General features: G+C 43.4%; 1 protein-coding gene across 14 annotated transcripts in view; it reads left to right on the forward strand.

Annotated features, from left to right (window-relative positions):
- The window catches only part of CCNY (cyclin Y), a 223,575-nt gene that overhangs the window by 93,579 nt on the left and 112,905 nt on the right, over positions 1-17,091 (forward strand). For 2 of the 14 annotated variants that reach the window (XM_005564993.5, XM_074001417.1), the window contains exon 1: positions 16,564-16,682. The exons of the other annotated variants lie outside the window; for them this stretch is intronic. In XM_005564993.5, the coding sequence (XP_005565050.1) occupies positions 16,676-16,682 (7 nt within the window). In that variant the 5' untranslated portion in view covers positions 16,564-16,675. Of the gene's footprint in view, positions 1-16,563; positions 16,683-17,091 lie in introns of those variants that run through there. 14 annotated transcript variants of the gene reach the window in all.

The raw sequence follows: 17,091 nt of genomic DNA on the forward strand, positions 1-17,091 counted from the left end.
GGGACCACAGGCACGTGCCACCATGCCTGACTAATTTTTTGTATTTTTAGTAGAGATGGGGTTTCACTATGTTGGCCAGGCTGGTCTCGAACTCCTGACCTCAGGTGATCCTTCTGCCTTGACCTCCCCAAAGTGTTAGGAGTACAGGCGTGAGCCACCGCACCTGGCTAAGAAATAGTTGTTTCTGAAAGTGATGCATGTTGTCACAGGAATTTGACTAGTATTGGCAATATTTCCTTGTATGTGAACTTAAGTGCTGTAAATCTCATCAGTCATATTTACACACTTGTGAGTGACAGAGATGGAAGGGGAGCAAGAGCCTGCCTGTGAATTGTCTTTGCTGGAAAATAATCTTCTATTAGTTTATTCTCTTTAGGGTATTAAAAAACAGTGACCCGTAGCATGAAGGCGGGTGAGGCCTGCGTTGCTAATGTGCTGCTGATGTGGATGCTCATTGTGGCTTTGGTTTTTACCCACAAAGGCTGTAAGTCTGGAAAAGACTGGCCCATTGCCATGAGTTATTAAGTTGTCTCCCTCTGTCTGAAATGGGGATTTAGGTGCGATGGGTTCAGGGAAAAGTGATGGCTGTGTAATCTCTCCACCCTCATGAATGAGTTATGACCCTGAGGGAGTGCCCAGCTGAGCATACTGTGGAGCTACGCATCCTCAGGGGTGGAGCCTGGCTATGGATGGGAGAGCTTTGTCCTGCTCTTACTTTTGGTACTAATACTACTCATATTTCATTTTACGATTTTAGAGACTTGTACTATTTGACAAATGGTATTAAAAAAGTTTTCAAATGGGAAGTGATTAATTTTGAACTCTGTTTTTCTTGGTGTATACTTTGCCCTTAAGTGATCCTTTGTCAAACACTTTTTACAAAACATTTAAGAACAAGACTCTCCTTTCCACTTAGGAAGTATTACTCTCTATTCAGAGGGATGCTTTGAATGAAACCAGTAAGTAGGTGTTTTCAGAATGACTTTTCCTGTTTGCCTTCTTCGTGTCACAGTTCTGAGAATGATTGTATTTTTTGACCCATGTCTAGGCACATTTGCCCTTCTGAGCTGGGGCTGCTGCTTGGATAAGACTCTTTTCTGCTCTCTCAGTTATTTATTGCTTCTATTTTTCTCCCCTTTCCTCACTTTGTACCTCTTACACTTTCTTTCTACTTAATTTATCTCCTGCTTCTCGACTCCTTTTTACTTTGAGAATGTCAGAGAACAGAATGATCTGTGCTGAACGCTGTGGGATGATGGACTGGTGAAGAAGGCAGGGGTGAGGAGGCAAGTGAGGAAACCCAAATCCCCCCTGCCTTGCAGAGGCTGCACCTGGATTGGGACAGTGAATTGAGACATCAACATGTGGAGTCTGAGAGATGGCTGGAGATAATGTCTGTCTAGGGCTGATAAACAGAAGAGGATGGTTGGAAACACGGATTACAAGGCTAGGAGTCAGAAGCTCCAAGTCCCCATCTCTGCCAGGGCCTTCAGTAGCTATAGGTGAGGCACTTATACATACCTGGTAATCAGTTTCCTCGTCTGTGAGATAATGGAAATAACCATCCATTCTACCCCTGGACAGGCTCATTGTGAAGGTGAAATAAGATAGGATGTACCTAAAGGCACCTTGTAAGGGATTAAGCCCAATGTGTAGAATAAACCTGCCTCATACCCTTGGGGAGCAGTGTGGCCTAGTGGGTCATACTGGGCTGTCTCATAGGCCCATGTGGCCCATCTGCGTGGAGGACTGGTTCTACTGAGGATAAGTAATATGAAAGATGATTTCTATACCAAAATAATCACACACATTGTCTTGTACAATACAATGCTTAAACTTTATTTTAAAGATAAAACATGACACAGTCAAGCTGCCATTACGTCTCTCTGTTCTTTCTGGGTTACTTGTTTACACACTTTTGTTTATTAAGACCATTTCAATCACAAACCTTGTGAGCTGTTGGTACAGTCAGAAGCTTTTGTGTTGAGGACTCAGTGGACATGTGCTCAGAGGCTCTCATTAAATCTCTCTGGGCCTCAGATTCCTCCTCTCTCCTGTGGGAACCAAATGCTAGGTTTTGGTGAGAATTAAATGGGAGAACATCTGGCACAGGTAATGGCTAAGGTGTTTAAGTTCCTCTTCCTAATTGTGATGGTAGTAGTGACAATGGATAGTCCCTCCTGTAGTTTAGAAGGGGGAAGTTAATTCTGGGTGGGAGGTGGTCAGCAGAAGTTCCAGAAAGGAAGGAAGTTCGGTTATGAAAGAGGGATGAAGTTTGGATAGTGGACAAGAGGCTGTTTCAGGTGGAGAGAGAAGCCCAGACACGGGAGCTGGAGAGTCAGGCAGGGGTGAGGCAAGCAGCAGCAGCCGGACCATGGGGAAGTGTGACATGGGGACTGGGCAAGGCCAGGAGGGAAGTCCGGCAGTTACTTGTGGGACCCTGAGTGCCGAGCAGGGATTCGGACGTTGTCTTTTGAAAAGGCAGGGCTTTAGAAAGGTGTGTGTGGTGGTGGGATGCAGTGTTCACATGGTAACAATTTCCGGGTGAGCTGATTCTTATGGGTCCCCCATCCCTCAGCAGGTATCTGGAAAGATTATCTTGGGCATAAAGTGACCTCCGCCCTCCCCTTTGTCAGAAGCTCTTGCTCCTGGCTCTCAGGGTTAGGTTTGCTGCTGCTGCTGGCTTTACCCTGCAGTTGGTTGAAGGGTTTCCAGTTAGTCTCTGGAGGGTGATAGTGTAGGACCTGGTTTCACCTGAGCTTGGTGCCTTGCTCCAGGGAGAGAGCTGTTGTGGGGGTCATGATGTTTCTGGGGTTGTGGATCTTATGACGTGGCAGAGCTTTGTGGAACAACGCTGGAGGCACAGCACTTGCTCTCACTCACACGTTGCTCTTTTCCTCCATGACTTTGAGATCCTTAAATATGTTACCTTTTTAGAACTGGTGCTGGCTTTGATTTCTGTACATTGGACGAAAACGAAGTCTTCAAAAATCTTAAAATAAGTTAATTTTTTCCTGTTTCTTTTTTTCCTTTTCTATCGGTGATTTGGTTTACAGGTTCGTGATCTATAATATTCAGTTTTAAGTTTTATATTTGGTATCTGTATTAGTCTGTTCTCATGCTGCTAATAAAGATATACCCGAGACTGAGTAATTTATAAAGAAAAAGAGGTTTAATGGACTCACAGTTCAACATGGCTGGAGAGGCCTCACAATCATGGTGGAAGGCAGAAAACACATCTTAAGTGTCAGCAGGCAAGAGAAGAAATGACAGCAGGGGAAATGCCAAATGCTTATAAAACCGTCAGATCTTGTGAGAACTCACTATCACGAGAACAGTATGGGGGAAACTTCCCCATGATTCAGTTATCCACCCGGCCCCACCATTGACACATGGGGATTATTAAAATTCAAGGTGAAATTTGGGTGGGGACACAGAGCCAAATCATATCAGCGTCACTTGACGGAACCGGGTTTGCAATACCAGGATCCTTGAGAGTCTGATGTCACATTTGCTGTGTCTTCAGGCAAAGGCCTAATAATTTGAAATCAGATTTTTCCCTAGCTGTGGCCTTAGGATCAACATTCATAGAACACTTTTCAATAAATTAGTATTTGACTGTTAAAAGTATCATTTTCAGGCTGGGTGTAGTGGCTCACACCTGTAATCCTAGCACTTTAGGAGGTGGAGAGGGGAGGCTCCCTTAAGCCCAGGAGTTCGAGATCAGCTGGGCAACATGGCAAAAACCTGTCTCAACAAAAAATACAAAAATTTAATCAGTCGTGGTGGCACGTGCCTTTAGTCCCAGTTACTCGGGAGGGTGAGTTGGGAGGATTGCTTGAGCTGGGGAGGCAAAGGTTGCAGTGAGCTGAGATCACACCACTACACTCTAGCACTCCAGCTTGGGCGACAGAGCCAGAGTCTGTCTCAAAAAACAAAAACAAAAACAAAAACAACCACCACCACCTTTTCGATGAAGCTAGTATGAATAGAGTGAGAACAGGTTTTTTCCCAGGATTTCATAAACTCTGTAGCCATGTTTAAATACATGTAAACAGCTATCATGGAAGCACTGTTTTACTGTTTCCCCTTAGCTTTAGCTGAATCCTTCCAAGTCTTGCCTTTGGGTTGGGAATTTTTCACTTTTTAAAAAAAGTTTTTAAAATTAATAATAGTAAATAGATAATAAACTGGAAAGGAATGAAAATGGTATACAGGGAAACTTGTCGCCTTCACCCCACAGCCTACTGTGATCTCTGGATGCCAGTTCTCTGCTTGCAGCAAACACTCTTACCAGCTTCTGTGTGTCTCTCCAGAGAGTCTCTGAATGCATATTTATCTTCATACAAATGATAGCATCCAGGACACACTGCTATAGCGCTGCTTGTTGTCCATAACAACATATCTTCAGAGTTTTTTTTTTTTTCCCAAGACAAGGCCTTTTCTGTTTCCCAGGTTAGAGTGCAGTGGTGCAGTCACAGCTCACTGCAGCCTCAGCCTCCTGGGCTAAAGCTGTCCTACCACCTCAGCCTCCCAAGTAGCTGGGATTATAGGTGCATACCACCATGCCTGACTAATTAAAAAAACATTTTTTTTTTTTTTAGAGATGAGATCTCACTATTTTCCCAGGCTAGTCTTGAACTCTTGGGCTCAAGTGATCCTCCTGCCTCAGCCTTCCAAAGTGCCTGGGTTACAGTCGTGAGCCATCATGCTTGGCCTAACCGTCTTTTTAATGGTTGTATAATATTCTCTCTTATGGCTGTATCATTGTTAACTTAACCAACCCTCTATTAATGGACATTTATAATCTTTCACTGTTATTCAGTGAATATTTTTGTTTATAACAGGTCATTTGGTACATGTGGGAGCTATGTAATCATCTTAAATATTTCTCCTATATACATTTAGAACCACAGTAGACATTGTTACACTGTTCGCTTCAGTTGTCAAATGTAATTTGGAAAATTCCAGAGAAGGAGGGGAAAGCCTTTTACATTTTACCTGTGTTTTTACACGCCCTCTTCTTTCTTTCTTCCTGATGTTCCAAGGTTGAGTCATTTGATTTCCTTTTCATTTAGAGAACTTTGTTTAGCCATTCTTTCAGGGTAGGTCTGCTGGTGACAGTTTCTCTTAGTTTCATGAAAGTATCTTGATTTCCTCGTCATTCCTTAATGATATTTTTGCTGATACAGGATTCTGGGTTGTCACCTCTTTTCTTTCAATCCCTGGCAAGCATTGTGCCACTTTCTTCTGGCTTTTCCTGTTTTCTGGTGAACAATCAGCTGTCATTCAAATTGTTTTTTCCTTATCAGTAGGTGTCATCTTTCTTTGGCTGCTTTCAAGAATATTTCTGTCTTTAGTTTTTCAAGGTTTAACTAGCTTTTTGAGTCTTGGGTTTCTGTTTCTTGCCAAATTTGGGAACTTTTCAGCTGTTATTTTTTCATATACTTTCCAAGCCCTGCCCTCTGTCTTTTCTCCCTTGGAGCTCTGATGATGAGAATGTTAGTTCTTTTTTCACAGTCCCACAAGTCCCTGGGCTCTATTACTAGTTTTTTTCATTCTGGTCTATTTCTCGATTTCTCTCTCGTTAAGTTTGGGTAATTTCTTTTGTTCCATCTTTGAGTTCACTGATTTTTCCTTCTGTTCTGCTGTTGAGCACATCTACTGAGCTTTTTTACTTCTGTTGTTATATTTTTCAGTTCTAAAATTTCCATTTGGTACTTGTTTATAGCTTTTATTTCTTTGCTGAGCTGAGCCTCTTTTTCTTTGCTGCCTCTTTATCTCTCTCTCTCTTTTTTTTTTTGTTTAAAGTGTGTGTGTGTCCTTGTTCATTGAAGAGTGTTATTATGGCTGCTTTAAAATCTGTCAGGTAACTTGAACATCTCTGTCATCCCAGTGCTGGCATGTATTTTCTTCATTTCGTACAGCTTGAGATCTAGCTTCTTTGTGGGGTGAGTGATTTTTTTTTTTTTTAATTGAAACCTCCTGGACATTTTGGGTATCATTTAAACCTTCTGTTTTAGTTAACTTATGGCATTGCTCTGGCAGAGGATGGTGGGCCACTCGCTTGTTACTGCCAGGTGGAGACAGAAGTTCAGATTTTACTTAGCAACACTGTTGACACTGAGGGGCTGTGGCTGGGGCTCTTTGTTATAGTTAGTGGGAGTCTCACGTCTCCATTTGTTTTCATTGATAGTGCAGTAGTGCAGGGGGCTGGTTATTACTGGCAGTGGAGGATGAAAGTCCTGGCCCCCTACTTGGCCTTCTTGGACCCTACCCTTGGACCTAGAGGTGTTGGGGCATCTCGTTACCACTTCACAATGGCAAAAGTTTAGGCCTCACACTCAGCGTTTGTTGGTGTGGGTGGGACTGGAGCCACAGTCGTTTTTGATGCCTGTCTGGAGTAGAGTGGTTATTATCTAAAAATGTTCTGTCTTGCTAGACAGGCTCCTTTCTGTTCTTTGGACAGAGAAAGCAGGTGTTCTTTTGGTCTGCACTCTTCTTGTTTGCAGATTGTCTCCTTCAGCTTTTATCTGAGATACGTGAAGCAAAAAGGAAACTCAGGGAACTTACCCCTATGCTGTTTCTCATGTCCTTGTGTCCCTGGCCACTCTGGAACAGAGGTTAGCAGAGGTTCTCTGGAAAGGGCCAAATGGTCTCTGAACTGCTCAGCTCTGCTGTTGAACTTCAGAAGTGAGCATAGACGGTATGTAAGAGAACAGGCCTGGCTGCTCCATTTCGGCTTTGCTTATGAAAACAGCCTGACCTGAATCTGCCTACCCTGCTCTAGACCCTTGCTTCCTAACCCTCGTAGAGCTGACTCTTTCCTAGATGTCTTCAGAATAAACTCTGGAGTTTTTTTGAGTGCAGCACATTTCTTGACTGTCCGGGGCACAGTCTTGTAGTGGTGATCACCTGTGGGGGAGAACTTCACAGTCAGCTCCTAGAAAGAGAGATTCTGGGCATCAGAAAGGGCAGAGCCTAGAGCAGTTTCCAAAGTAGAATGAAGTGTAATTGCACACGTGGGACTCCAGTCCCTGCTTATCTTTACTTCTGAGAAGCATTACACACATTTGTTAATTATGCTGTGAGAGAGGTAGTCTTAATTCATAAACTAAGCTGAAATATGTCTAGATTTTCATGTGTTATTGCTATTTTAAGACATCTCTTTTCATACTCATTTTGTTTTAACAAGTGTACCTGTGAAGTTAAGGATGGGTGCTCTTATTTCTATCATATTGCTTTGGATTTTTCTCTAGATGAGAGAGTATTGCAATTGCCAATTCAGAAGGCATTCTATATTGTTAGCACTGCTTATAAGACCCTATTTGCCTGAAACGGAAAGGAAGAGTCCCATAAGGAGCTAGAATGGGGCCCCATGTGGTATGAGGTTCGGGGAGAGTCTGTAGCACTGACAGGTGTTTTGGCTTCTTCTGAATACTGCCTTGTTTTACCATGTTGCAGAATGGAACCATTGTAAGCCAAGAACAAGTTGGCCTTTAAACTATTGTTAGCAAAGAAGCAGAAGCAGTCTTCTTTGAAATGGCTTTCACTTTGGAAGGAACAGAGACAAGATGAATAAGAGCTTTCCCTGATGTTAAGTGTTTGTGGCCTTAGAGAGTGGTACAGAGTTTCCTATGTATCCGCATTGTGTACGCTTCTTGTTTTCTTAATTTGGGGTCCTTATTCTTACTATGCTTTGGCTTAGCAATTGGGCTTTTAAATGGAAAAAGCAGTAGGAGGCTGGGCGCGGTGGCTCTCACCTGTAATCCCAGTGCTTTGGGAGGCCGAGGCAGGAGGATCACTTGAGCTCAGGAGTTTGAAACTGGCCTGGGAAACACGGGCGAAACCTCGTCTCAACTAAAGATAAAAAAGAAAATAGCCAGGCATGGCGGTGTGTGCCTATAGTATAGTCCTAGCTACTTGGGAATCTGAGGTGGGAGGATTGCTTGAGTCCAGGAGATGGAGGTTGCATGAGCTGAGATTGTGCCACTGCACTCCAACCTGGACAACAGAGTGAGGCCCTGTATGAAAATAGAAAAAGATAAAGCAGTAGGTTATTAGCATAGACTTGATAAGAGTTCATGCTGGTGTATCTTATTTTAAGGTGTAGATGTCTTTAATAAAGTTCATTTCATTAAATGAAGTTAATTACCTGTTGTAAAATAAAAATGTGTTTCTCTGGAAAACAAATTTGGCTGTATGATTTAAACTGATCATACTTAAGAGAACACCCATTGTTGTAAAGTCTGTCTGAAAGGAAAAGTTCCCATTTATGGTTTTATTTAAAACGATGACATAATTTTAAAGAACTTAGATTCATTGTTGCATTTTGAATAATAGTTTAAAAGTCCTAGTAAAGCAATAGTGAAAGTATACTTGGGTATAACACATGGGCTGGCTAGAAATGTCACTTAGCCTGCATGACCCACAGAGTGTTGCCATCACTCCTGATGTATAGGGCCATGTTTGTGTTGGAGCGATGCAGATCTCTGAGGCAGTGCTGGTTGCCCTCCAAGGGCTTATGGTGGTGGCTGGAGAAATAGAACTAAATAAGGGAAAATTAGGTACCCTTGAGTGCTAAGCTTAGAACTTTGAAGCAGAAGCAATGTGAGTCATTAAAAGGACATAAAATTAACTCACCGTTTATTAGCCATCTGCTGCACATCAGGCTCATAGTCTGGCGGGAGAGATGGCTTTATAATTGAAAGGTAGTGAAATAGTGAGCCCGGAGACTCATACAAATTACCTGGATAGGAGGTACTTCGTTGGGAGTTTAGGGTGGTCTACCTACAAGACTTGATATTTGAAAATAGTTTTTAGAAACAAGTAGGAGATTGCTTGTAGGGTAAGAACGTTTTAGTCAAGGGAAAACTATTTGAAATACAGAGATATGAAACAGCATGATGTATTTGAGGATTAGAAGACATTTTCATGTTAGGAACATATAGAGTATGAGTAATGAATTTGGGAGTATGAATAAAGAAACTATTGGGGATGGCTATGGGATGGGCTATTGATGTGGTTTGTGTTATTTTCCCCCTTTATTTCATATACAGTCATGTGTCACTTAATGAAGGGGATACGTTGTAAGGAAGTGCTTCCTGAGAAATGTCTCATTAGGGTGATTTCATCATTGTGTGAACATGAGAGAGTGTACTTATCCACAGATATAGATGGTTTAGCCACTACACATGTAGACTGAATAGTATAGCCTGTTGCTCCTACGCTACAGACTTGTACAGCATCTGACTGGACTGAATAGGTAATTTGAACACGGTGGGTAAGTACTTATATATCTAAACATCCCTAAACATGGAAAAGGTACAGTAAAAACACAGTATAGAAGATAAAAAATAGTATACCTGTTTACCGTCTCCATGAATGGAACTTACAGGACTGGAAATTGCTCTGGGTGAGTTAGCAAGTGAGTGGAGAGTGACTCTGAAGGCCTAGAACATTTCTGTATACTACTAGAGACTTAGCAAACACTGTACATCTAGGCCACACTAAACTGATACAAAATATTTTTCTTCACTAATAAATTAATCTTAGCTTACTGTAACTTTTTTACTTTATAAACTTTAAATTTTTAAAACTTTTTGACTTTTGAAATAACAGTTATAACACAAACACATTGGATAGCTGTACAGAAATATTTTTTCTCTTTATATCCGTATTCTGTATGCTGTTTTCTGTTTTAAAATTTTTATTGTCTTTTTAAACTTTTTTGTTAAAAACAAGACATGAACACACACATTAGCCAGGCCTACACAGGGTCAGGATCATCAATACCACTGTCTTCCACCAGCACCTCTGTCCCACTCTGTAGAAAATGAAGTAGATGTTCCTCTTCAAAGGGACTTTCCTCCCAGTCTAATTGAGAATAAATAGTAGCCTCTCTTAGAAGCAAAATTTACTCAAAGACCTGTGCTAATATTCTTAACTATCTGCTAGCCATAATAAAGAAAGCAATATACTTTGTGTTCTTAGCCCCCATCTTTTAGCCTAGGTATTTGCCCTGGCATGCCTGTACAGGTCTAAGCAGGCATTAGGTCATAGCCTGTTCCTCTTTCTTATTTGGAGGTGTTTTTGACTTTCTCAGCATTCCACAAGTTACTTCGTCCTTTCCTTTGTTCTCCTCTACCTTTGCCTCTTTTGGGAAGTTCTAAGTTGCCAGCCAGTCAGGACAAGTACAGAATGTGAGGTCCTGTTCCAGCCAGTGGAAACTGGACACAGCCATAGGGTGGACGCATCAGGCTTATAAATGACCCTGTCTCCTTTGTTTATGTGTGCTCTCGTGGCAAGACTGCTAGTGAGCAGCACCCTTTCTGCAGAAAAGTAATTTAGCCTTGCTGAGAGATCCTTTGTCTTAGTGTTGATTTCTGCAACACTGAATACCCATTTCCAACACACTCGAAGGGCTTTAGAGGCGACAACACATGTGGAGCTGTCACCTCCCATGATGGCAAGGCCTTCTTCTGGTACCTCTTGCAGGCCCTGCCTGGGGCAGTTTCACAGTTAACTGTATTTTGTTTTTGTTTTTGTTTTTTTGAGACAGAGTCTCGCTCTGCCATCTGGGCTGGAGTACAGTGTGTGATCTCAGCTCACTGCAACTTCCACCCCCCGGGTTCAAGCTATTCTCCTGCCTCAGCCTCCCAAGTAGCTGGGATTATGGGCGTGTGCCATCAAGCCAAGCTAATTTTTGTATTTTTTGTAGATATGGGGTTTCACAATGTTGGTCTGGCTGGTGTTGAACTCCTGACCTCAAGTGATCCACCTGCCTCGGCTTCCCAAAGTTCTGGGATTACAGTTGTGAGCCACTGCGCCTGGCTATAGCTGTTTTTTAACAAGTAGAAGTGTAGCATACTCTAACAATAAAAAGTATACATAAACCAGCAAAACAATCATTTATTGTCATTATCAAGTGTTATATACTATGCATAATTTTATGTGCTAGACTTTTATATGACTGGCATATAAAAGTAATATAAAAGTAGGTTTGTTTACAACAGCATCATCACAAACACAGGAGTGATATGTTGCACTACATTGTGATGTCACTAGGTGATAGGAATTTTTCAGCTCCATCATAAGCTTAAGGGACTACTGTCATTGAGGTAGTCTGTTGTTGACCAAAATGTTGTTATGCAGTGCATGACTGAATTTTTGTTTTAAAATTTTTTACAAATGAAATTAGATTTGTATTTTGAAAAGATAATCCTAATAAAGCAACGTGGAGAATGGATGTAGGGGTGGAGGAGGCGAGAGGTAGAGATGTTAGGATATTGAATAGTCCGGGCAACAGATGATGAGGACTTAAATCAAGGTGGTGGAAGCAGTGATGGAAATGAGAGGAGCTTCCAAATAGATTTGGATGTAAGGGATGAGGGAACAGTAGAAATCGGGGACATTTTTAGTATTTGTGGTTTGGCTTCAGGGTGATCAGTGGTGCCATTAACTCAGTTTGGGATTATGGAAGGAAGAGCATGTTTTGGTAGCAGAAGAGTTCACATCTGTGGAACAGTAAATGGAACTGCTTGTGGGTGGCTGGCTCTGTAGGTCTGGAAGTCAGTGGAGGAGTGTCCCTTAAAAAGTAGATTTTGGTGGGTATTAGAAATAGTTGGAATTAAAGGAGGAGATGAGTTAACCCATGAAGGAGAGCCTTTAGAGAAGGAAGTCAAGTTCCAGGTAGAGCCGTGCTGCCACCCTGCTCTCCTGCCGCCCACTCTCCACCCACGCAGACGTTAATAACCATCACTGCTGTTTCCCATGGAGCCTGTGGGATCCTCAGAATCTTCTCAAGGCAGTGCACTGGAGAGCTGAGAGGAGTTGGGGCAAAATGTAAGGGTTAGAGGAAGAGACTGCATGGAGAGACTGAGCAGAGAAGCAGGAGTGGAGTCCGCATTTCTGCCAGGAAGGGTGGAAGACTGTTAGAGCTGGAATGTGCTGATGGATTTGGGAAGTAGGAAGTCATTGATGACTCTGGTGAGAACAGTTTTAATTGAGAGAGGGAGACAGAAGTCATGTTTTGAGGCTATTTGGAGCCAGGAGTAGGAGGTGAGAGACTACTTTTCCTAGGATCTTGACTAGGAAAGGATGGAGGTTGTTTGGAAACCAGAGGGAGGGAGGGGTGGAGCATGTGTGTAGGTGTAGGAAATAGTTCATATCTTAAATAATCCTTTTATGTAATAATCCTGCTGATACATGTTCTTTAACATTTTATTTTGAAACAATTTCAAACTTGAAGTAGACCTGTAATCACCAGTGTTAACACTGTGCCACATTTGTTTTATCATTTTTTTTCTTTCTTACTACTTTGTTTTCTGCACCATTAGAGAATAAGTTGCAGACAGTAAGTAGGTGTTTTTACTTCTAAATATTTCATGATTTTTAGGCTTCGTTTAGCACCGTTTACTCTCATAAGAAAGGTCATTGGGCAGATCTGTTAAAAATAACTGGAGTACTCTGCCTGCCTCCTTAAACAATTTGTCGTTGTCTCACAGGAGGATTAAACACAGGAAATTTGGGACTTGGACTGTACTGGAAACTTCTAAAATATAATTGTTCTTTCAGATTTTGGTCTCTTTTGATTGTTTGCTGATCAACAGAAAAGGTGGAAGGAAATGATGGCTATTTCAGCTTTTTAAAAATAGTACTAAATGTTCGATTCCACGGTACAATACTTTATCATCTGAGAAGTCAGGTAACAGGTCAGTGAGATTCAAAAATCTCTTCAAAATACTTACATGTCGGTTACCTAAAATATTCTCCTTGATGAAGATACTGGACACACATGCTCAGTGGAAAATGTGGGGTTTTTCCCCCACTAACTACCGATTTTCTTTCATTTAAATAGTACTTAATTGTCCTAAATTAACTGGCCTCCAGAACACATTTGTGTGCAAGCAGTTGTTCCTTTGTCCTTTTCCTGCTTTTAGTAAAAGTGTGGTAGTGTAGATTTGCCATAGATAGTATAGATTTGCCATGCATAATGTAGATTTGGACATGAACTCATGGACAGGAATTGTAATAAGCAGTCATATCCAGTTTATGTTTCATGAGCAGCTTCCTTTTGCCAGGGTCTTTGTGGTTAGTGGTGGTCTTCTTGTTGCCAACCCCGCCTTGTCACTGACTCACTGGATCCTGGATGGAACAGAGACTGACAGTGCTGGGTTATTCCTCTTGCCCCTCGTGGGATCTGTGGGGCTGATGGCCCTCTGGGTACCACCCCAGAGCTGTTCGTTGTTCTCCAGCAGAAGTGTAATAAGCAGTTTGTCTCTTCATTCCTGACAGTTTCAAAATTGCATGTCGAGATAAGTTCTAGATTTAAAAATTAGTGTCTCCTAATTTCTAATGTAATTTTTAGATAAATTGATTATACAGATTTTGGAAAACAATAGTTACCATGTAGGTTGAAGAAAGGTGGTTTAGGGCCAGGCACGGTGGCTCGCGTCTGTAATCCCAGCACTTTGGGAGTCCAAGGCAGGTGGATCATGAGGTCAGGAGATCGAGACCATCCTGGCTAACATGGTGAAACCCCGTCTCTACTAAAAACACAAAAAATTAGCTGGGTGTGGTGGTGGGCACCTGTAGTCCCAGCTACTCAGGAGGCTGAGGCAGGAGAATGGCGTGAACCCAGGAAGCGGAGCTTGCAGTGAGCCGAGATCGCACCACTGCACTCCAGCCTGGATGACAGAGCGAGACGCTGTCTAAGAAAGGTGGTTTAATTTGAATTCTAGAAAAACCATAGTTTAACATGTGGCTTTGTAAGCGAGACTTTCAGATGTTATTGTTTCATGTGTCCATGTGAAGAGATCACCAAACAGGCTTTGTGTGAGCCACGTGGCTGTTTATTTCACCTGGGTGCAGGAGGGCTGAGTCCGAAAAAGGAGTCAGCAAAGGGTGGTGGGATTATCATTGGTTCTTATAGGTTTTGGGATAGGTGGTGAAGTTAAGAGCAATGTTTTGGGGGCAGGGGGTGAAGCTCACCAAGTACATTCTCAAGGGTGGGGAGAATTACAAAGAAACTTCTTAAGGGTGAGGGAGATTATAAAGAACATTGATCAGTTAGGGTGGGGTAGAAACAAACCACAATGGTGGAATGTCATCAGTTAAGCTATTTTCACTTTTGTGGATCTTCAGTTGCTTCAGGCCATCTGGATGTATGTGTGCAGGTTACTGGGGTATGATGGCTTAACTTGGGCTCAGAGGCCTGATAGTTATCATGTTTCAAAAAGACAGGAGGCTTTATTAGTGATAACGTGGTAAGCCAGATAGCAATTTTTATTTATATTTAGGGGCAGATGATGGGGAAACACTACTGTGGTCTTGAGACAGTGGGATGATTATGACCATCATCATCATCTCTGTTATTTCTCACACTTCTCGATTTTACCTGCACGTTTCCATGTCTTAAGAAAAACTTGCTAAACCCTAAAATAATATAAATACAATCTTAATTTCTAAGATTTCAAGAGGTTTGAGGTGTTGTTTAGTAGCAGTGTCATTGCAGTAGCTTGAAATATTTGTAAGTAATAACCCAAGGGTAGCATTTCTGCCATGAAATGCCAGAAATAATGGGCACGTCTGACACTTGGGGAGTTTCTAGGCTTCCTGTGATTTCTGTTCTCTGGCTTGCTCAGTCTGTTTGGCACAGGTTGGATGTTTGTGCTTGGTCTGGAATTTGGAACATGTGACTGTAAACCACAGATAGTTTGATAAAGGCATAACAGGCGGGAAAACAAAAGATACGCTTTTAACCAAAAAATGTAGGCCTACCCCTGGCATTTCCCGTGATGAAGGTATTTGAGGCTGTGCTTTGCCGTTCATGGTGTAGCTGCTCATTCGTTTTCAGCTGTTAGAAAGGCCACTTGTTCTGGTGCTCCTTGGCTCAGCTCGCACCAGGTCACTGTCCCATCCTCCAGCCAGTGAAGGAAACCACCTTCACTATGGGAACCAGTGGCTCTTATTTTAATTGTGATCTGGTGACTCCTGTACAGCAACAGATTGATGACAGCTTTGCAGGTGGCTCAGTGTGATTGACTCGTTCTTTAACTCATTCAACAAGTAATGGCCAAGTACCCGCTCTCTGTTGGACACCATCTGGGGCCCTGGGGCAGTCATGAACAAAGCAGACAAGAGAGAAAACTAAACAGGAAGTTAAGGGTGGGGACATTGGTAGGGCGGGTGTAGCAGAAATTCTGGAGCCATGCTGCCTGAGTTGGAATGCGAATTCCCATTACTTACTAGCGGTGTGACTTTGGCAAGCCCTTTAACTTCTCCCTGTTTCCTTGTAGGTAACATGAGGGTAATATTATTACGTGAGTTGTACTAAATAAATTGGCATATGTAAAATTCTTAGAACGGTGTCTGCCATGTAACTGCTATGTGTTAGGTATTAAGACAGTGCTTATATAAAGGGATCTTATGGTGTTACTCTTACATAAGGTGACATCCTTCAGAGACCTGAAGGATGTGAGGGCTGAACCATGTGAATCCTTGGGAAGGAGCCTTCCCAGCAGAGTGGGCATATGCCTGGTGGGTTTGAGGGGCAGAGGGAGGGTGGGGGATGGAGGGGAGAGGTCAGAGAGGCAGCAGGGGCAGGGCATGGCCAGTCCTGCAGCCACTATGAGTACTTCACACTCTGGCATGGGGGCCACTGTGGGAGTTTGAGCAGACGTGCTCCTAATGCAGTTTTGGCAGGATTCCTCTGGCAGCTCTGGAGAGAATGGACAATGGAGTATTCCCAGGGGGTGCAGTGTGGGTGCTGAAGAGGGGTTAGACCCTGAGGCATGTCAAGGGGCAAGGTCAGGGGATTTGCTGGTGGGCTGGATTGGGTGGGAATAGCGAGGGTGGAGGATGAGTGCAGGCCTTGAAGAGTAGAGTTGCTCCTTAGTGACTGATGTAGACTAGAAGGAGCAGGTCTTGAGCCTGTTGGTTTTGATTTATGTATTAGTCAACAGGGGAGCTGAACGGGCAGTATGGGAGTTCAGTGGAGTCAGCGCTGGAGATAATAGCATGGGAGCCATTGGCATACTGAGGGTATTCATTACAATCTTGTGACTGAGGTCACCAAGCAGCAGGGAGGGAAGGGACAAGGAAGCAGCAGAGGTGTGTGTGAGAAGGAGCTGGGGAGGGGCAGAGATAGGGGCAGGGAGCCGCGGTGAAGAGAGAGAGATGGTCCCGGCAGTCAGCGAGGAAGACATTTTGAGGATAAAGTGGGCATCTCTAGTAAGATAAGGACTGAGATGTGGCCATTGAATTAGCAGTGGCCTTGGTAAGGGCTGGAGAGTTGGGGGTGGGAGCAATGGCCCTGCTGAGCAGGGTTGCAGAGAGAACAGGGAGGAGAAACTGGAGCACGCAGGAGCCTGGCTGAACAGGAAGCAGAGAAATAGAGGGAAGGCTGCAGAGGGGAGGCTGGTTGAAAGCTGTAGTTTTGGTGTTTGGAATGAGAGTAATTATTACGTGTGCCTGTGCTGATGGGAAATGCATGATGCAGGAGAGAGAGGATGGGAGGGGCAGGGAGCCATTGCCAAGTAGCGGGGCCGGCCCCAGGGAGGTGCCTTTTTCGGGACCACAGGTCAGAGAGATGCAGGGGGCAGAGATGGCAGGGTGAGCAGAATGGAGGCAAGAGGGCTGCAGTGCTTCTCCTGGCCTCTGTCTTCTCAGCTGGATGGACAGTAAGTTGAGAGTGCCAGGGAGTGTTGGAGGTTGGGGGAGAGACAAAAAGGGCCTTTCCAGTGATGCTATCTCACATCACTCAGGGCTTACCTGAGTGGGGTGTCAAGAGTTTACAGTGGGACCGATCAGCAGGATTCTGCATCTCCTCCAGCTGTGTGCAGCTGCTTGGGGCAGAGGAGATGGGGAGTTAGATTTAATCAGCTTGGGATTTGCCAGAAAGTGCTTTGGAGGGCAGAGGAGTGTGGCAGCATGTGAGAGCACCAGGTAGCCGATATGACTATGAGGCTGTGGCTCTGAGTCGGGTAGAGAAGGAAGCGAGGATGTAGCAGGTGGAGGGGTGGCAGAGAGGTGGTGGAATCGGGGTCTGTGGTCATGGTAGGTGGAAGAATTTATGGGGTTGGGATGTCA

This window comes from Macaca fascicularis, chromosome 9 (assembly GCF_037993035.2).
Source record: "Macaca fascicularis isolate 582-1 chromosome 9, T2T-MFA8v1.1".
Taxonomy (NCBI): domain Eukaryota; kingdom Metazoa; phylum Chordata; class Mammalia; order Primates; family Cercopithecidae; genus Macaca; species Macaca fascicularis.